The 22,147-nt window shown below is 39.0% G+C and overlaps 2 protein-coding genes across 2 annotated transcripts; one reads left to right on the top strand and one right to left on the bottom strand.

The window, feature by feature from the left end:
* Nucleotides 1–5,445: 5,445 nt before the first annotated feature.
* On the bottom strand, nt 5,446–12,032 carry ywhag2 (3-monooxygenase/tryptophan 5-monooxygenase activation protein, gamma polypeptide 2). The gene is made up of 2 exons (XM_031734943.2): nt 11,767–12,032; nt 5,446–8,726 (listed from the first exon to the last, which is right to left on the bottom strand). The coding sequence occupies exons 1-2, from the start codon at nt 11,851–11,853 to the stop codon at nt 8,070–8,072; spliced, it is 744 nt and encodes a 247-aa protein (XP_031590803.1). The 5' UTR covers nt 11,854–12,032; the 3' UTR covers nt 5,446–8,069.
* On the top strand, nt 11,381–20,747 carry si:ch211-105f12.2 (RIMS-binding protein 2-like). The gene is made up of 6 exons (XM_039598087.1): nt 11,381–11,707; nt 18,379–18,648; nt 19,008–19,164; nt 19,504–19,625; nt 19,751–19,822; nt 19,916–20,747. The coding sequence occupies exons 2-6, from the start codon at nt 18,427–18,429 to the stop codon at nt 19,979–19,981; spliced, it is 639 nt and encodes a 212-aa protein (XP_039454021.1). The 5' UTR covers nt 11,381–11,707; nt 18,379–18,426; the 3' UTR covers nt 19,982–20,747.
* The last annotated feature ends 1,400 nt before the right edge of the window (nt 20,748–22,147 follow it).

Here is a 22,147-nt window from a genome sequence, read left to right as displayed (position 1 = left end):
GTTTATTTTTCTCTGGAGAACCAAACGTCTTTTAAACCAGACTTTACACATGGTTGCACAGAGAGTTCAAAGGAAATGTTGTGCACCAGGAGTTTTGTTGGCTGTTTCAATGGCTGAGCAGCTCCTATAGGTGTAGGTGGTCCAGTATTTTTGTCCATGTAATGAATTTTACCAGCTTTTATTGGAAATGAAAATTTTATTTTAACTTCCCATAAATTTGTTTTCTGCTAACAAACAATGGATAAATCATTAGGTGGCAACAGACACCAGCACTGCTTTCACAAATACCAGATTGCTTTCTGTTTCACAACACTGATTGATAGTTAAGATAATGCAAACTGTCTTCCCAGGTCCCAAAAGGGCAATCACACAGGAATCAACTAGCACTGACGTGGCAACCAGAGTCCATAGAAAGTCAGCGATATTTAGTGGCATCAACCAAAGTTAAACTTTTCTTAACTTTGAGGTAATTGAATCAACTACTACTGAAAGCAAAAGATACCATTCACAAAGTGGTAAATACATTAGAGGTTACTTAGGCAACAGTAGCCTGGAATATCCACTAGTAACAAAGCATCATGCACAAGTGAATTGCTTCATGTGTGGATGCTCCTTAAAGCCCCTCATTGTTTTACTTTTGATTCCAATTGCTCTCTGCCTTCTTTGTCTCCTCCATCAGCAGGACTGTATTATTTTTGCCATAGTGCCAGCGCCAGCACACCATTTCACCAACCTGAGAAAGTCCAAATGGGAAAACTATCCATTGAAATTATAACTGTACCCTTTGCAGTTGAAGAGAATAAAATGTAAAGCTTAAATAAGGAAGTCTGAGCAAATTGTTATGTTAATGGCTATAATGTTCCTGAAATTTGAGCTCCTAACCAAACATGCAGACAGCAAATGGACTGGATTAATTTTACAAACTTTTGTTGATTATGCTATACTCTGTAGGTTGGAATATTCCCTTAGTATTAAAAGAAATTGCAGGAAAGCAACTGTAACCAAATAATTAAAAAAAAAAAAAAAACTCCAGACAGCAGAGGGCTGTGTACTGCAGCCAGATGGAGAGGTGCAATGTATCTTGGAATGTTTGGGGACGAGTGCTCCCTAAAATAGTCGCTTAAAACCTTCAGCTGAACACTGTGGCACTTTTTGATAAATAATACAAAGTCTAAATGTTAGCCTGAATAATTCATTTTGCAGCAGCCATGCATAACAGCTGTCTCTGTGCCCAAAAGAGTCTGCAGCCTTCTGTGACTTATCATAACTTAATGACACCAGAAAACATAATAGCACAGTGGAATGAACTTCAAGTAAAACAGATCAGAGTCGATTGTTTGTATAATCTGTGTTATTTCCATGCCGTTTTTTAGTTTGCTCAGTTGGGGGTAAAACTGATGAATCAGAGTGTTTTAACCACGGATATGAACTCTTACCACTAAAACAGAGGCAGATAGTCTCTACAGTGGAGGGGCTGTCACATTGATGTCTCTGGTCTACTCACTGTCTATTCACAGGCTGCAGGGAGGCCTATTTATAGATCTGTCTCTGTTCTCTGCTTCAGTCCCCTCTTTCTCACTATCTCTCTTTTCTCCCTCCTTTTCTACCTCTAATGGGTTGGTATTTCTGGAGCTCTACAGCTATTATCTTCTTTGCATCTTTTGAGATGCAGATCACGTTGAGCTGGATCATAAACTTTTCAAAATCTGACATGTCTGTGCGGTGAACTGCTCAGAAATATATTCTTACTGTGTCTGGCATCAGTGCTGGAGGAAAGTGATTCAATTCAGCATTAATCTAAGGTTTTATTTATTGGTGTTGGGCTGAGAGGTTTCAGCTATGGTCTTTCAGTCTCACATAACCCTTAGTCTTTCCCTATTATTTTAGAGAATGTCTTAAGTTTTAATTACATGTGTGTTGTGCTATTTGTTAGCATGGTGCTGCTGCTGCTGGTTCACAGAGCTGCCACTTCTGCTCCACAGTCCTCAAATGAGCCATGAAAGCTTTGGGGTTTGGCTGATGATGAATGAATGGGTCAACAATGACTGTGAGAAGCATGGACTACAGGAGGTTAACTGCCTTTTAGTGCAGGAATTTGTAGACAGCAGAAAATGCTGCCCTCAGTGTAGAGTGCAGCACTGTGAAAGGAAATCAATAGACTGCAACCAAGCTTAGACTTTGTGATGACCTTTTGACTAAAGTCACTGAGAGATATGAGGCCTCAGACAATACAATGTTAAAACAATAGCTCTGTTTTCCTAACATCTACAAGCTAGCATGTGACAGTGCTAATACTCTACTGTTTAGCAGACTTTTTTTTCTAACCATGTTTAATATGTTAGATTAGGATTTGGTAGCTGGTATAAATTGCCTTCATAATTTGCTAATTCAGAGCACAGCAAACCAAATATGTCAACTCGTGAACTAGAAGGTCTCATCCTCTGGGGAGCAAGAATAACCAAATGTACCAATGTCATCGTAAACCATCCAATATTCATTCATTCAAAGTAGTGGATGAAATGACAATGCCATTTGTGCAAGCATTTCTAGAAACTGGTGTTTTCTTGATGTTTAAGAAAAGTATTGTAAAACCTTACCTGAGCTAAGACAGACTGGAGTTTCCTGTCAACACGAAAACCTGCCAATTAATCCCACTCATATTTTATTTGCATTAGTAACTAAAAATATAAAAGTCACGATTATTAGAAAAATCCTTCTGTGCATGTGTTTGCACTTGGCAGCCTCCAGGTACATGTTTAGCAGGTTATCTTTTAAATTAACTTAAGTTTCAGTATTTATATACAGACATAAAAACCTGAATCACCAGTCAAATCTGATAAAAATACAGCTTCACAAATTTCCTGACTTTTCTGGTCCTGTTAGATTGCTGGAATTATCAGAGCTTGGCTACAGCAGCCTGTGCCAGCACACCTGTCAATCAAAAGGGTCAACACCCCTACCTTTAAGCCTTAATTAATATCCAAATGGAAAAGGTTAAAAAAAAAAATGTTCATCACCAACATGCAATTTAGTGCTGGTTAATTTGGAATTTTCACACGAGTGTCTGTGTGGACTGAGTCTGTTTTAAAGCTGGCGTCAAAGGGTCTACGCCAAGAGCTGCCATTTTTGTCTCTTCTGTGTTTGTTAGCCCCTGAAGTTGCTGCTTTACACATTTAAGTCTAAAAATGGTTTTGTTCTTGTTCCCATCAAGCATTCTTATTATAATACACCAAATCTCCATCTGTCTGTCTGTATGTATGTATGTTTCTTTGTCCACTAACTCCTATCAGGAATTAAGCAACCAGTCTTGACACACAGGTAAGTCTTGGGCCACCCAAGGTTCTTATCTATATCATATATATTATCAGGCTAAAGTGATGTTTAATATGTTTAATATGTGTGAGCATTTATTTACCTGCAAATTGTTACATACAAAAGAATTGCATTGTTTGTATTTCATGACAGTAACATTTGATTTACATCCACAAAACTTGCAATATAATGACATATTATAACGCCACCAGGTTGCCTGGCAACCACCTAGAGAAGGGCTAAAATCACCTGTTTAAAGCATTTACGTGCCTACTTTTATAAGGTCAAGCACCTTATAAAAGCATTGTATTGTGTTAACTTCATGGTCAACAGCACGAGCAGGGCAAACAATCATATACCACAAGGATGCACTAAAAATATCTAAGATACTGGACACACTGGGAGTGCAGTGCAGGAGGTTTTAGTTATTTTAAGATAGCGCTAGGCTAACTCTTTAATTTGCTGGAAAGAGATGAGAATGGTGAAATATCCTCATCTAGCCATAAAACATATAAACATATTTATAAAATGTCTTTAAATTCAGTGTCTGTACTTTCAGTTTCCTCTTCTATGCATCACGTACATAATCTAAATAAGTGTGTAGACAGCTACTTCTCTACAACCTTGAAAGAGCTTGTGAAATTCAGAGAGGACAAAAATAACCTGCCCCTATCACTACAAGTATGACTTCCAAAGTTTATTTTTAATCCATCATCAAAGGTATACATTCTTTTGTATCACCAGAAGCGTCTCAGGAAATCTAATTGTGGCCCTCTGTTGATGATAACGATCCAGTGATTTAAAAGACATTTTGATGGCATAACGATGGCTCCATGATACCTAACTGCATCGTCATCCTGGCCTCATCAGGGAAATGATGCTTCCTGTAATGACAGAGCAGTTATTGTAGATGTGGAAGTGAGGCACAGTTAAACAAATGTTTCCCGTACATAGGGCCTTTATAACCTCATGTAAATAACTAATTTAAATGAACATAAATTTAAATGAACATATGCATGGATGTATGGATGTATGTATGGAAAACTTTATGTATATATATGCATGTAAAACTATTGAGTTTTATTCAGATTTGAAAGAATTTGCCATAAGTGGTGCTAAATTGTATTTGTAGCTACTGGAGATTCAATTACATGTCCATCACTAGGCCCCAGAGTGTTTTGGGATGCATAATGTCAGCAGCATTTACCAACAACTGTGACACCGGTGTCCCTGAAAGCGTGGCAGTGAGTGCATTGAAGCACTAGCATGAAGATAGGTTGGTGCTGAATCCTAATGCCTCCTGTGTGCTCTGAGCTTTCATTTTTTACAGGATGCAATAGGTACTGGGCTGATAGTGGGGTACTTATTATAGCCCTAGCAACAGGAATGGGATTGGTGACTGCAGAGAGTAAGCTTGTCAGCTATTGGCTGGTGAAGAGGACCTTTCAAAGCAGAGAATTTCATCTCATGAAAGGTTCAGTGCAGCAAGCTGCAGCGAGAGGCTGCAGTCCGAGGGTGGGCGAGCCAGCAGCTTTATCAGCGACATTAATCAGCGTAAGGGTTGACTCTTGGTTTGAAATACACAGATGTGCATAAATGCTCAGATAAACTCGACCTTTGGGTGTCAAAAAATACAACAGGCAGGTGAATTTAAAAGCCTAAGGGATGGTGATTCTCCATCCTTGCCCAACATTAGATGCAGGATTTTGTTTTATTGCTGCGGTCATAAAACCTCTAGTCTTTTCAAGAAATATTCTATGATCTATGGCCTAATTTAGTTAATGATTAGCAAAGCGGCCTGAAAAAGAGCCTCATGTAAGACATACTGCAGTAAGCTGTATGTGCTGGCAGCATCTCTGCACTGCAGCTAATACAGACTCCATCTCATAAGTTCAGCACATGGAACAGCACAGTTGCATACAGTGCACGCATACTCACCGAGACATGCATGCAAACACTTGCACATACCACACACATGCGCACCAGTTATGTGACCCACAAAAGGTTATATAAGGTCAAACTGGTTTCCTGTATTAATGTGTGAGCAGAAATGTTGAGTATCAGAATGAAAAAGAATGAGCTGTGGTGGTTTTGGCATGAGTGTAACAGACAAAAATAAAAAATATAGAATAATACTGATAAACAAATAACTTTAATGGGCAACAGATGGCAACCAAAAATTCCTCAGAGGATACAGTTTGTACTGTTTTCAGTAATCAACTCCTGACCCCCAACTCGGACTAATTTGCAGCAGCTCAGCTCTTTTATTTTTAATCAAATTTGTAATTTATCTGTAATTTCTGCATGTTTTCATGTCACAAAAACAAAGATCAACTGCCAAATAATGAAAACTTAAAAAGAAAATCACAAAAGCACTGGGAAAATAAACAAATTAAAAAAAGGGAACACAATGCATGTTTTCTTGACAATGAGTGAAAGTCTTTCAAAAATATCCAAACAAAAATAAGTGACAAAATTCCCTTTCTACTCGTTTCCACACACAACACTTAAAAATTAAAGCAAAGGACTGAACTCTTTTTAATATCGGTGACATACGTGAGCAGTTGTGCCGATTAGGATTTCATGCTTTTCGAGTGGCGAGCCTTTCAGCGCCGTCAACTTTTAAACTGCGTTAAAAATAAATCAAAGCAGCTGTGACATAAAGTGTGAGCTCATGGAGGCTGACTCATGATGGTGACATAACTGGCATACATGAACAAGGTTGTATGACTGACCTTAAGGCTTTAGGTTTCTCTCTCAAGCCATCACATCTGAAATAAAAAAGGTGTCCCAACCTGCCATGCATTAAGGAAAAACTAAACTTCCATCTGTGTGAATATATTAATACTCTAAAGAACTAGCAGCATTGTGACTGTAAACCCGTTCAGCAGCTTTCTGTCCTCTTAAGCAGCTTCTAAGTGTTTATTTAAAGTTTGTTCTGAAGACGTGTAGTCGCTAATCGATAACCAACACTAGCGAACTGACTGTGCTCTCCCTGTGACTGTTGGTGATGATTATTCATACCCATGTGCTGTACAGACAGCAGAAACATGTGAAAATGAGAAAAACACTGAAGGGAAAATATTATCTTTCACACATCCTTGCAGGAAAGTAAAATACTGGCAGAAAAATCCTTTTTTTTCCCCATTAAAGGTCAACTTGCAAATGAGGCATCTTAAACAATACAGGCACGCACAAAAAGAAGCCAGTACTGTACTCAGGCCACAAAACAATAGTGAAACATTTTTTCCTATGAAATGGTTTTCCTTAAGAACAAATTTACTTATGGGTGACGATACAACAATACACTAGACCACCACGGAAATGGTGCATGTATAATTTAGTCATATTTTTTTTATTATCATAGCTATTATTTCGATTCTTGTGCAACTGCTACATAATGACTCACATTCAAGATATTTTGTCACTCAGGAACAGCTAAAAAGTATAAAAACAAACAAACAAAAAAAATGTATACTGTCAGAAATAAAATATGGTCCATGTCTGTGAATTCATAACAGAAACATTGAGCTTGGAAACTTCACCATTATTAAAACTGGATAGCATGACAGAAAAAAGTACTTAAATACTGTTCAAAGAACAAAATATATCATAATCATACTTCAATGTGACAAACACCAGCTGATAAGATTAGGTGATCACTGGTGGGTTTTTAGCTTCCTTTTTTTTTCTTTCATTAACAAATTAAAATACACATATTGCATGTCACTATAGCAACGCCCATTACAGGTCAATTTTTACGATCAGCATTTTGGTATAGCAAATCAAAAACCATAACAAAATGAAATAAATTAGAAATCAACATCAGACAAAGCCTGTTTTTCTCAATCATATGAATACTTAACACCCACAGTATAAGTTAATAAAGTCAAGCTACTGTATATAAATACATCACCGGCATGCACAATATTGAATAATCGATATTATTGTTGTCATCATCTTACACTGAAGAAACAGTATAGTAGGCAAGTGCATTTAATAAAACAAACACAGAAGTAAACCACAAACTCTGAAGCTGCTTTTATTTTGTATTTTTTGTCATTTTTTTCATTTTATTTTGTTAAGTCTCTGCCTTTTAGTAATCTTCACCTCCAAAAGAATCGATGGTTCCAGCGACAAAACGGACTAATAGGACGAGGGGAATTAAATTTAACTAACCAATCCTCAGATATTTTCACTCCCGTCTAATTTAACCTCTAAAATTTGGGGGACTTGACTGGTTTAAAACTTTCTCTTTGTTTGCTAGTGTGAGTTTAAAGCATCAGTGGCTTTCAGGGTTCTTTCTCTTACGTAGACTACTACTGGAACCAATGCAAACTAGTTTTGTGAGGCATTCCCATTCAAGCATTTTCTCTCTCAAGTGACTCAAATGCATCTCTATCACGCAAAAACCTAACTAAGCAGCTTATCTTGACAGAACAAGTTCAGTTCCTACGCCAGTGTGAGGCTGCCATTTCAATCCAACAACAACCACTTCAGGCTGATTGACTGACATATCAGTGGTTTTGGCAAATGTCAAAGAGAAAATCAAGAAGACGGAGGCCCCTTTCAACTGTATATATATTTCTATATATATTTAAACTAAGATTTAACCTCCACTCTCACCTCTCTTTTGATTCTTTTCTTTTAACACATGGAAAAATAAAGAACTGCTGCTGCGGTAGTATCATCGGCAAAAGCGGCTGCCAAAGTCCACCGGCCCTTCATATTTTTTTTTTTCGAAGTGCGGTTTCTTTTTAATTGTTGCCCTCCCCTCCCTCGTCATCCTGCTGGTCACTTGTCCACAGTGTCAAGTTGTCTCGGAGCAGCTGCATGATGAGAGTGGAGTCTTTGTAGGAGTCCTCGTTGAGGGTGTCGAGCTCAGCGATGGCGTCGTCGAAGGCGGTCTTGGCCAGATGACAGGCCTGCTCGGGGGCGTTTTGAATCTCGTAGTAAAACACAGAGTAGTTGAGAGCTAAGCCCAGGCGGATGGGGTGGGTGGGCTGCATGTGCTCTTTGCTGATCTCGTGAGCCTCGTTGTAGGCCTTCTCCGAAGACTCCACCACGGTGGCCCTCTTCTCTCCTGTGGCCACCTCAGCCAGGTATCGGTAGTAGTCGCCCTTCATCTTCAGGTAGAACACTTTGCTCTCGTGCTGCGTGTCGCTGCAGTTCTTGATCAGGAAGTTGTCCAGGAGGTTGAGCACATCCTGGCACACGGCCTCCAGCTCCTTCTCAATCTTCTCCCGGTAGGCCCGCACCATCTCAATCTTTTTCTCATTGCCGTCAGCCGAGGTCTTCTGCTCAATGCTGGAGATCACCCTCCAGGAGGAGCGACGGGCGCCCACCACGTTCTTGTAGGCCACAGACAGCAGGTTCCTCTCCTCATTGGACAGGGCTTCGTTCAGCTCTGTTACCTGGAAGAACAAGAAAAAGAAGAAGAAGCAGATGGACTGTTTAATAACAGCACCAGACTACATTCACTTTGTGGGGAAAAAAAAAGTTAAAACGAGAAAATTTCATCCAAGAAACAATTCTCAAGAAATCAGTAATATGATTTGGTAAAAATGACAAGGCTGTTGCTGTTTAATGGTAGCATCTTCTCAAAACAGGGTTATTTTGTGCTCTTTACTGGTTTGTAATGAAAGCATAGAACTCAATGAAATTTTTAATTTTACAGACTAAACCAATCTAGAGATCAACCAATAACAAAAACAGCTGTTAGTCGCAGTCCTAATTGCCACAACTCAAGCTTCTTTTGCATGAAATGACCTGGGTTAACGGGGCCGTCCGCAGCAAAGAAGATGAACAATATTTCACATGTCATGTGCAATTCCAGTTTCCATGGCAATCCATTCATTTAGTGCACCAGTAGCTTCAGCTGCCACGTGGACAGCTAATGCTAGTTAGTGAGAAATGATATTCAAGATAGTTGGCAGCAGTGGGGGGTTGGGAGAGGAAAGGAGGACTGGAGATGGCTAAAATGTTCCCACGAGCACTCGGGGGCAGCTGCACTGTAAATGAAAACCATCACCGCTCAGGCGGTTCACATGTCCCAGTGACCTTCTCCCCGACTGAAACTGACCTTTTTACCTGTCTAAAACGCCACACGGTGACATCACTCTGAGTTAGGCTGTTAAATTGAGATTTTGATGAATCCGAATGCTGGCCGGTCAGTCCTCAAAGAGACTGGGTTATGTAACTCGAAGCTTTTGTGTTGGAAACGTAGTTTGTGCTGGAACATGGCCTCTTGCAGATCAATAATCGGTATGAAACATGGTGCTTAGGCTTATCATAACCTTTCACCAAGAAAAGAAGAAAGAGCTTATTGCAATTGTTTTGCAGGTTTTACTCAAAAATCTTTTCGTTTTGTGCAAACATTTCTTCTGAGCAGGTCTGACATTCTCTGCTCAGGCAGAGGAGCACAAACATGGCGCAGACTCGCTGATGTCACAGCGATGGAGAGCAAAGCTCTCAACTCATAGGGATTGAGTGGCCTTTGCTCTGCTTGTTCAAAACTGTCACACAAACCCAGTGATACCATCAGACTGCAGATGAAAAACACACGACACAGTCAAATGAGGTAGATTACTGCTAATCTAATGACTCAACCTATGTGTGGGGGTTTTGTTGTAAAAAGAAAGGTAACAGGTCACTGCTCTAATTATTGTGATGCTTCCAACTGGAACTACACTAGTACACTATATAGAAGTATAGTTATACTATTATATATGTACAAAATAAAACAAATACCTCATTGCTGATGACATGGTCATAAAACAAGACAAGAACAACCGAGGTTGATACAGAGTTATCAATCAGTCGTTTAAATGTTTTATTAGGCAAAAATGAGATCAGCTGTGAAAAAGTTCTGTGCCAGTTTTGTCTTTTGGGCTGTCGATCAGCACTGGTTCGGGAAACTTTTGAAGGGCATTTCTTGTAATTATTCACATTTCCGCCTACATTTTTCATGAGGAACACAACGGTGACAGCCTATCATTTGTCTTCTCTGGCTGCAATGGCGAGGGATTCCCTTCGATTAGAGAGGGAGAGTACACACCCCTGCAAAAGGGCCCACTTTGGACCGCACTGACATGGCAGATTGCTTAAAGAGAAAGGAATCCCTCCCCTGCACGCACATCATCCCACCTCCTGCAACCAGAAACCCTCGATGACAAGCGCTCCACGGGGGCTCAACCCATCTCGCATAAGGCAAAATGTTCCTCATTTAAAAAGTGTGGGATGATTTTAATCCGTGTGTGAGCTCACGGACGCTGTGCTTAGACTCCCGGGATGCTGCTGGTTCCAGTATGAGCTGGTGTGACACAGCAGTTTTTTTTTTTTTAAACCTGCAACTGAATCCACTTCCCAGAATTTCTTAAGGGGCCAGAGAGACAAAAAAAAAAGAAAAAGGCAGACAAAGGCTCTGTCCTCAGCACCATCCAATAAGAGCTGAGAAAGCTACAGTGAGGCAGGCCAGCATGTCATCTTCTTCACATCAAATATTACACCATTAACCAGGGTCATTAACCCAAAATGGCATTAAAATGCTACCAGATATCAGCCCTTGACACACAAGCAGCATGCACAGAAGGTGATATGTGACAAATAAAGTAATAAAAGGGAAGGAAATTCCTGTAATCAAATGTGACCACACTGACTCACTGCAATATGACAAAGAATATTCTAGAGAGATTCTGCTGCCTCCTACGTTTGTTTGGAGGAGAGCGTTTAGTTTTTGGAAGCTTTTTCTTTGTCCAAAGCAATCATGCTCCAATTTATCCTCCAAGCCTCGAGTAGAAACATTAAAATGATCGCCATAATTCTTATTGTTTTAATTTATGTGACAAAGAGAGAGGAGAGGAGAGGAGGCGGCGGAGGAGGAGTGGGAGGAGGAGAAGAGGACGAGGAGGAGGAGAAGGGGGGGCAAGAGCAGTTGATAGGCTTTTTCCGAACAACCTCACATGGTTCCAAGCAGCAGAAGCTCTTAGAAATTCAGCATAATGGAGGAAGGGGAGGTGTGGTGGTGAAAGAAGGGGAGAAAAAAGGAAGGAAAAAAGGAAATCAGCAAATGTATCAGAGTAGAGCCGTTCCACGAGTGAAAGCTCGGGCCTGCATGCGTTTCATTGTAATGCGCCCTCAATGAGCGGCACGGCCGATAGAAAGGCACCGCCCAAGGAGGAGCCGATTTGAACTGGAATCAGAAAAAAAAAAAGCCTCTGAGCTGTCAGTGAACTGGCGACAGGACAATAAACACACTGAACGTTATTTCAGAATGACCCCCAGATGTAGTGCTGTAATATCGAGAGCCAGTTGTAACCGCAGCTTTACAGCTGACGAGATTTCAGGGCGAGCCTTTACGCAAACGCAGCAGCTTTACAACGATATTCACGCACATGTAAGCCACAGTTATCATCTTTCTTTTTTGTATTTTACTGTTATTTTGAATTGACTTACCGATTTCATAGCAGCTGCCATGTCATCATATCTCTCAGCCTGTTCAGCCAGCCTGGCTTTCTGCACCAGCTGCTCGCGATCGACCATTTTTTAGATGATATTTGGTTGCTTTGTCGAGCTGCTCTACTTGAAGTTTGGGGAAAGAAATGACTGAAATTTTAAATCGCAATGCAGTGAAATCCTACGCGAACCTAATGCTGCAGCTGTTCCCTGCTGTCTGTCTGAGCTCCGTGCAGACGGGACACCCTCTCCTCTCTCCTCGCTCCCTCCCTCCCTGCCTTTCCTCCTCCTTCTCCCCCCTCCTCCTCACACACACACACACACACACACACACACCACTCTCCCCGGGCTGCGTCATCACTGGGAAAGGTGGGTGTCTGTGCCAATGATGTAACACTCCATACATGGGAAGTAGAGGGCCAGGCCTGTGGGGATGGATGGATGGGAGCAAAGGTGAGCTATAGATGAATTATGGGAAATGGGGTCCCCAGCAGAGCGACAAAAAGGCCTACCTAAAGCATAGACTGTATAAATGATGGACATACGGCGGTGACATCACCCACCGGTTTTGGACTGTGTATTTTCCGTGCTGTTATGCTAATGTTTCGGATCCAGTATAGTGACCATACTTGGATGAGAGGGTGGAGTGCAGCTGTATCTTGCATCTTGACATCACACAGCTGAGGCCATTGTATTGCATAGACAATATAAAAGATGGGTGTAGCTTCTGGGACTGAAAAGTGAAGTCATTGCAGTGCCTTAAACTGCATTCTTTTTAGAGGCCTCTAGGGTGAGATAGCTTTGGCTGCAAAACAGAAGCCTACAAAAAAAACCCAGCCCTTTGCCCTAAACTAAGCAAAGAAAACACTTTTCCAGCGAGTTTATTGGCACAGTCACTTGTTTTGGGTCATACTTATAAAAAATTAAGTCCATTTTGAAAATTCTGGTCATTCTTAGTGTCAGAAAGGTGGGGCATCCAGGTTACATTTATTGACAAGCCATTAACCAATGAGTACACAGGTTCACAGCCTTGCTTGTTAGCCTTAATTTCAGCAAACATGACTTTAACATTATTATGTAGACACTATTTTTTAAGTCAGTTTTACAACTCCAAAGGTTTGTGATGTATACACTGCATCCACACTTCGCCATCTCTGCACTAAATGCTTGATCCAAACACAGACTGTCTATAAAGATGGATTTATCCACTATAATCACATGACCCTATTATTTTCAACTTTACATTTTAAAACCTTAAAGTTAGCATTTTGGCCTCCTTTATTTGCCAGCTGTTTAAGATGGTCAGAGCCTGAAGTTACCATATTTGGACAAGATTTCGAGTTGTCAGCCAAAGTTAACCAGCTTGGTTAGAAAGTGCTGTTATTTAACCAGTAACTTCCAAGAAAGCTACACTATATATCAAATAATCACATTTCAAAGCTCCAAACACAGTAAGGAGATCTTTCAAAGAAAAGGGTATTTTAACATGAAAGACACCATATAGAACAAAGCAGGCATCACTGATAACAGATTGCTTTTATTCAGTCAGACACAACATGAAAACAAGGAGATGGGGTGGAAGTGGGTTGCAAAGCAGCTTGTAGATGCACAATAGACAACTGTAGGCAAGATAAATCAGTAAAGCTATCACTGTAGGTAGGTGTAATTACATTTGTGGTCTGGCAGGGAGGGCGGTCACCATGACACAGCATCGTAATGACTGATGACATTGCTCACTGGCCAATTCTTCCCCCAAGGAGAGGAAATACCTCAACAAAGTGTAGTATGAGTGAGATTCAAGCATAAAAAAGCTCTGTAAAGTTCCAATCAAAGGAAAAAGCATATCAAGCTCTCCAGTATTCATCTTATTTATGTTTAATACAGGATCAAATGCCCTCATGACCGCACTCACCCTGGTAGAATATGGACAGTAACTACACTCAACTACAAGGCAGCATGATAAAGTGCCTTTAAATAAAGGAGGTGTAATGCAGTGTCATTTGAGCTGCTGTTGTAATTAAGGGGAGGTATGAAGAAGAAGTGGAAAAGATGTGATCCATTGTGCCTCTAACATGCCCAAGTGCAGAACTGGGTGCTATTTCAAGTAAGTAAAAACACGATTAGTGCTTATTAGGGAGCTGTCACGTGTGAGAGAACATGATGCCATGATGAGTGCTCTTGCAGTGAACAAACACAAGGTGAACAGCCCTTCTGATGAAAAACAAGAAATGCCGTGCCCTTTACAATGCCCTTATGTTGGACTGGTCTGACCATTATGGTAACAATTACACCCTTAAAACATTTTTTTGTTGTTGTAGTTGGCATTTATTAATGTAGATGATTTTAAAACCACACCAGTACAACTAGTGGTGGTTTGCCTTTATATGTCTCTCTTCTCTTTTGGTCTATGCAGCTTTTTTCCAAATTAAAACAAATATATGACTTTAATAATATTCACCTGATAGTATTTTTTTCGACAATATAGAAAAGATGCACCATCTCTGTACTACAAGCATAGCAGTTTAACAACATTCTCTTAACCTACTAGTTTTTGGTAGTTTTATTTGTAAAAGTGTTTTAAAATTTTTACACATTCTTTTCTGTTGGACATCCTTCTCTCAAAATGCTGTTACAACTTTTCATCTTGAATTAATCTGTACTTGTAAAGATGGAGATTAGGTCTGAGTTAGCCAGTGGAGCTAGATATATAGAGAAAAATGATAATAATACAAACAGATTTGCAGAATCTAACAAGAGACAGGCTTTTTTTGTCCAAAGGTTGAATCAAAAGCTGCAAAAGCAAGGGCTTAATGAGAAAGCTAAAGGTCAAGTTCAAGGTTTTATAACCTTCATCCATACATTTACTTAACAACTTAACCAAATTAGGATTGGAGTCTCTCCCAGCTCTCAGGCCAAGAGGCAAGAAACCTTGCCACCCCACACAGGGCAAACATAGAAAAACAGACATAATTTACAGTCACATCCAACCCTTCTGCAAATTTATAGTCAGTCACTAACTAACCTAACCGTGTATCTTTGGTCGGTGGCACAGGGAAAATACCGGGAGGCCCAAGCCAGGGGGCAAGTTCAAACCAAGAACCTTCTTGCTCTGAGATGATAATACTAACCCCTGTTAACTATGCCACCTCCTTTGGTTGTTTCTGTTTTATGGTTATAAGGTACTGACTTATTATAACAGTATAAGCAATTCCATTTTATTTCATTTGTGAGTTAAATCCAAAACTTCTGACAGAATATCGCAGAAAGTTGATTTTGCTCTTTTACACAAACAGGAAAACCATGTTCACATTAGACAAAATCAAACTTTTCTCTCAATTAATCAATGTTGACCCTAAAGCTCTCCTAGCTTATGTGCTGACCCTACCATTTGCTAATGACCTAACTCAGCAGCTAGCCTACTAACCTTTACTTGCTTTGCAGCAAACATCAATATCAGATTCCAATCAAGGTGACTGGGTCACACCTGAAATGACTGGAGCACACAGCTAAGATGTCCACGCCTAAAGGAGTATTGTGAACACACACTCAGTTTTCATATAAAATGCACTAAATTGTTGTATTTTGCTACACTGGTAAAAGTATTAACAAAATAAAGAGTGACTTGCCAAAATTATAATTTTAATTACAGCAAGCTCTCCACACTTGAAGAAAAGAATAGTTCTCTTGATATTATACTCAAGTATAAGTTTTTTATACAAAAATTATTAGAATAATTATAAAGAAGTGTAATAAATAAATGGCCCAAATTGTATGTAAGCAAGTATGAGGTGAAACATTTTTGAAAGACTTAAAACATATACAACTGTAGTGAGGGCTTTTCAATTACTGAATTACAAGAGTTATTAAAGGATATACATGAATACCAGAGGGGGGAAAAAAATCTGACTCTCAATAGTTATTCAGATGCTTTAAGTACATTTATATGCAATTTAGAGTGATATGCATTTATAAGAACAGCAGTTCTTAGTATAGGTGTCTGTGTATGTACCTATAAATCAATATGTATCTAAAACTTTGATGTCACATGAATTTGTTAGAGTAATTTTACGGCAGACTCTTTATTAGACTTTGCAACATGCAACAGCTCCCTCTTCTGGGCAAACATAAAAAATGATAAGAGAACAAGTGAGAAAGAGAAATGTTTTCAGTTTGTTGCTCATTGAAACCAAGAGTAATTTTTGGAACCTGCTTTATTAAATCCTTTAAGAGGTCTCAAGCCTGTGACTTTGGAGCCACATATGGACCCATGTGCCCCCCTCCAGGGGTGAGTGGTCAGTTTGGCTAAATGAACTAAATGATGTTAGCAAGTTGGGGTTTTTTTCTTTTACATTTTTATTCAATAGTAGATATTTTTTTTGTTATACAAACAATGAGCTTTAATCAAAATTTAATACAAAACTGACCTAATCTTGGGCTTCCATATATTTTCCTTCCTTCCTTCCTTATTTATTTATTTATATCTTTAGAGCTACACCAACTTGGCCCATATAGATATTTTTCCATCTATTAGGATGTCTAATGAGAACAAAAGCAAACAAATTTCATTATTATAGTTACATGATTTCATAAATGCAAGAAAAATAGTAGTATTCTAGTGAAAATGCAAAAATAATCCAAACCAAATCAAAAATGAAACCTACTAATCATACATACCCTCTGCAGAGTAGTGGGGTGTGGTAAAGGTTTAATCATTTAAACTTTAAATGTTGATATGCTGATTTATACTGAGTAGACTGCACCAACTCCCTGAACCTGCTTTACACCTCCATCTAGATTTTTCTGATTAATAATTATTAAAAATGGTTCTTTTGTTAGTTAAGAAAACAAGATTCTGCCACATATCACCAACAGTCAACCCGGTCCCTGGGTCCAGATTTGTTTTTGATGATTTCTTGATAACAAGAAGGTGATGTCTACCAACATTTCTTATTTCAGTTTCATGTGTATTTGTCAAGTTATGATCTATTTCTTATGGGGGAAAGAATCTATGTTAGGGCTAGCTTTATCTCTGGTAAAGATTTAATCTAAAACTGTCTGTGGCTTTTCCTTAGCTGATCATGCTAGCAAAAAGATAAACAGACAAACTAATTACATAATCTTCTGGAAGCAAGTAACAGAACCTGAATCATTTAACTCAAAATAATCAAAGATGCTAATTGGAAAGCCTGCTTGGCTCATAATTTAAGAACAAAATGATCCAAAAGAGCAAAATAATAATGAGGGCATGTGAGAACAAATAACTGCTTGAATGAAAACTGACTTTTGAAAAGCCTAACTAACAACTGAAGGGAACAAAAAGCAGTGAGTGCACATGTTCACTCGTTCTTCTTTTAATCATCAACATTAAAACACAGATTTTGTCTCTCAGCAGTAAAATTGAAACATAATTGGGCACCAGTTTAGCTCATCTGGTTGAGCTGCAAACCCAAATGCTGAGGTTTGAGTCCATCCGAGACCATTTCTTGCGTTTCTCCCTCTCTCTCGCTTCATTCCTGTTTACTTTCTACACTGTCCTGTCAAATAAAGGTGAGACAAAGTAAATCAGATGGGGAATAATGGGAAAATGAGGGCTGAGTAAGCTAAAGTAATGAATAGTGGCAGTTAAAGAAAGATAATATTCTTCAGTCTTTACAGAAAAACATTTCACAAAGTCCAAAATATACACAAACAAAAAAACAAAAACTGAGCAAAATTAATGAAGTGAATAAAATCAACAACACCTGAAGCTACTCAGCCTCAACTTCCTCAGATAGAACTTTCAGTTATTCAAACAGCATAGCGCCAGTTAATGGTTGGAAGAGTAAACAGCAGCAATGGCTCAGATGTGTTTTCAGTTTGTGCCTTACCATTTTTCAACAAACGCACAGATGATTGATAATCTCCTCTGATGGAGGAGATTATCACCTGCTGACTTGGCCACAGGTGAAGACAGGAAGTGTCGACTTTCAGTGATGTAAAACTGGGTCATGTCAGGAGGAGGAGGAGCAATAAGACGAAACAAGAAAACAAGACTACTTCCTTAATTGAGCAAGGCTTGATAGTTTAAGGAAGCAGAGCCTCATGTACACTATACACTCTACACTGTACACAACCAGCCACACTGAAGTATTCACACTGACACTGATAAAGGGCTTTGTTCTCCAACCAGAACCATTGTTTTACTTAAATAAAATAAGTTGCAACACTTCAGAAGAAAACCAGAGCAACCAGATAAAACTCACCAGTACCTCTGGCGAGGCCTATGAGACGAGGACCAATGCGAAAGAAAGTGTATAAAAGAAAATAAATATTACGAACAGAGCTACAGTTAAATGTATCTATGTGTCATTGAGAAATATTTTTTAAAAAGGTCACTTTTCTCTACTTTTCTATTTCTCCTTTCAAGTATATTTGGAAGCATTTTTGCTTTTCAAATATCTGCATTAAAACTAGTTATTTCATCTTGTGCTCCCATTACTTTGCACACAGTGCAGTTTGGCAGTGCTGAACTAATGAATCTATCTACTTGCTTCAAAGAGGATTACTGTTCCTTGTGCTTAGCTTAGTTACCTCACATTAGGTTGAGGCTAAGGAGAGGTCTGCTGTCTACAGTGGCCATCTGTCTGCCAGGTGGACAGTCGAGCACTCACTTTGCTGTAAATGGAGACAAGGCTCGAGTTGGATGTTTTGATATACCCAGATGAAGTAAGGATCGCTACTCCGGAGGATCTCAGGGACTGGGAGCTGGAAACTGCGAGCCAAGTGTCCATACCCACCGTCCGGCTCTTTGTTGCACTTTACCCGTACAACCCGGCTGCCATGTCTCCAAACCACGAGACAGCTGCAGAAGAGCTGCCCTTTGTGCCAGGCCAGATCATCAAGGTAAGATTCAGTGTAATTTCATGCACTTTGTACAGTGGTACACCGAAGCGCTTCTCTGTGTTTGAGTTGCGTTTCATCTCTTCATCAGTTCAAAATGTTCTTTGAAAGAACCTATAGTGTTTCCTGTTTGTGCTGGAGTCACGACAGTTAAATGTGTAAGAAGACAGGAGCTTTTTTTTCTTCATTTCCTGTCACCTTTTTCATCTGATTGATGTGATTTACCGCCTTTTTTCTCTGAATCTGTCTGCTGCTGCATCATATAAATACAGACAAATACATGTATGCAATAAATACAGGCTTTTATTCAGAAACCAAGCCTAAAGTTATAAAAGTAACTGCTGGTGCTGGGTCTTTTTTAGGTTACTGGAGACAAAGACGCAGATGGGTTTTATCATGGTGAGTCTGGCGGGCTTTCTGGATATGTGCCAAGTAATATGGTGGCTGAGATCCCAGTGGATGATGAGTATCTGAAGCATCTACTCATGCAGCAGGGATTCCTCCCCGTGGACCACACAGGTATTAGCCTGTTTACTGTAACACGTTGGCAAAACAGACTGAAATAATTGAAAAACAATTATTGTAGCATAATTTGGAATGAGGCCGAACAAATGAGTCTCCGATTGTTCAGAGATTATCTGTGAGAGGATGTTTGCAATGAGCTCCTCCCTACAGGAAGTTTACAACAGATATTAGGACAACAGTGAATAAAATGATCACGCATGTCGCTTAGAAATGTGAATGCAAAATTTACTAATTGTAAAAATATGACACTACCACTGTCACTACGGGGAGTGTTTGTTTATCCCCTATGTTAGCATGAAAGCTTCATTGGGATGTTTGCTTTCTGTACTGCAGGCATGTCTCTAACACCAGACCTGAGCGATGTCACCAGTATCCCTGACAGTGGGGTTGTTCGACGAATGGTAGCCTTATTTGACTATGATCCATGGGAAAGCTCACCCAACATGGACAGTGAAGTAAGCACCGTAAAGTAACATTACCATATATTATATATTTAAAATATCAAGATTAATCTACTGTTTAAGTCTACTGTTAATCTACTGTTTTACACAAACTGGTTTTGACTTTCTCTGTCTTACAGGCCGAACTCGGCTTTCGTTCGGGAGATATCATATATGTTTTAGGTGACATGGATCAAGATGGGTTTTACTATGTAAGCATCATCCCTGCATTTACAACGCAGTGACTGGTGTTTAGTTTTCATACTGATGTCTGTACAGAAGCTAAACTTTCATTTCAACTTCAGGGAGATCTTCACGGACAACGAGGTTTGGTTCCATCAAACTTTCTGCAGCTGTTACCCTGGGATTAGAAGAAAATGCACGCTAAGCTGTTTGCTACAAATGCCAAGTCACAGACGCAGTGAGAAATCAGAAGTTTTTATGTAAAATATGGCTAAAAGAACACTTCATATATCAAAAAATAGTTTATTTTATTTTTATATTCTACTAACTGCATCTGTTTTAGACTGAAAGTAAGCAGCTAATGAACCCCTCTGTTAGTATCAATAAGAAAAACGAAACTAAAAAGAGTTCAGGCCTTTGTTTAAATGTTTCTTTATTGAAATAACAGATACTTACAAACCCTTTGATGCAAAAAAACCAAACAAAACACAAGAACAACAAAAACACAGAATAGTTACATTAATGCATATTTTGAAAATTACAGGTAAAATACAATTTTTTTTTGTCTGGCAATTTTTGCTTTAGGCGCTTTCACAAAAACACAAAAACCGACTTGCTAAATAAATTACCTGATGGGAATGGATAACTTATTTTAGCCTTAATAATACACAATTTACAGATTTCTTTCTTCCCAGTGTTTTGATATAGTATTTCCATTTTTTGCCTTATGCCCTGTGTATATATTTTCTATCACTGGCTTATTTCATACAAGTTATTAAAAACAAAAAAAAAACTCTTTGAATTTTGCAGCAATTGTTTTGTAAAAAAATAAAGAGACTCTTGTTATAAATGAAAAAAAGTTTTAATCATGTTACAAATGTAAGAGCTGTAGTTAAACTGAAAATAAACTGTCCTAATTCTTACTTTCCTTCTTATTTTCCTTACCTGGTTTTTCTTTTTAACTATGGACCTTGTTTTAAAAATTGACATTCAGTTCTTTTCTTGTCTGGTTAATACATTTGTTATAATAAAAAGAAATACAAAATGTATTGGTTAAAATAACAGAGAAGTTCAGCAGGTTTTCAAATGTTCACACAGTCGGTCTGGTTTCTTCTTTTACTTTCCTCTGCAGCAAACAGTATACTCATCCATAAAGTAGGAAACACTACACTGTGTAGTAAAGTTTAGTAGTGCTTTCTACTTTATGGGTGACAACACTGTACATCAAGTAGCTTCTGGTCGATCCACCGCAAATACTGAAAACTGAAGATTAATCAAAGGCAAGGCTTCACAAACTGAACTGAACACATGAGCAAAATCCACGTTATCATTCTTTAAAAAAAGAAAGAAAAACATTCAAAAGACTTGACATTTTCCTCAAAATTAGACTGAAATTAAGTAGTAATGTCTTAGTATGTTAGTGTGTTTAAAAAACGTTGATCATCAGATTTTCAAGTTGTCATCAGGGTCTTACCAGCGTTTGGAGTCCAAAGAAGAAAGAAAACCCAGAAGTGAGCGTGATCTTTTTATTAACCCTGTCTGAGCCACGTGGTTTACACAGGAAAAGCCCCAACAGTTTCTCACACACACAAACTATACATGCATGCAAGTGTATGCAGATGTGCACACACACACATGCACACCCACAAAGACACACGTACGCACACACACCACACAGTGGTTGAAATAGTATTTGTACATTTCCTTAAGATAAAGCAGGAATTATTTGTCATATTAACAGCTTTTTGTAGAGATTTTTAAAATTTGATGTGCATGTAACCTTATGAACCTGTAGCTGCTGTTAGTCCAACTACCTCGTACACACATACACATGTACACATGTACTTGTACTATACTTCATATTTCTTTTTTGTGTTCACACTAAGTAAAAATATCCAATCAATATACTTTCACAACCTAAAAGTACCTCTGAATTTAACGTAGTTTATCTTAGGAGGTCTAATTTAAGTGTTTATTTGCACATCTGCACACACAGACACAACCACAAGCGCGCACACACACATGCACACATGCAAATTCAGAGTGTACACCCAGGTCCTGGCCGACTGCACCGCTGCTGCCAAGCGTGATCTCATCCCTTTTAAGGACATACTTTTACGAGGTGGCAACTGCTTTTAAAACAAAGTCAGTCTCTGAAGCAGATAGATATTGATCTCGATAATAATTTATGTGGATGTGTACCAATGATCTCGGAGCTCTTTGCCAATGCAGCGCTGAGGATTGACTGAAATAGCAATGTAATGATAAAAGATCAAAGTGAGTCAAAGTAGACTTATTGATTGAGGGAGCTCACTTTGGAGATGCTGAAGCTCTTAAAGGTTTATGTTGGCAAA

This window comes from Oreochromis aureus, linkage group 14, assembly GCF_013358895.1.
Source record: "Oreochromis aureus strain Israel breed Guangdong linkage group 14, ZZ_aureus, whole genome shotgun sequence".
Classification (NCBI taxonomy): Eukaryota; Metazoa; Chordata; class Actinopteri; order Cichliformes; family Cichlidae; genus Oreochromis; species Oreochromis aureus.
Note: the sequence above shows the minus strand (reverse complement) of the source record. Positions and strands in the feature narration are given on the sequence as shown.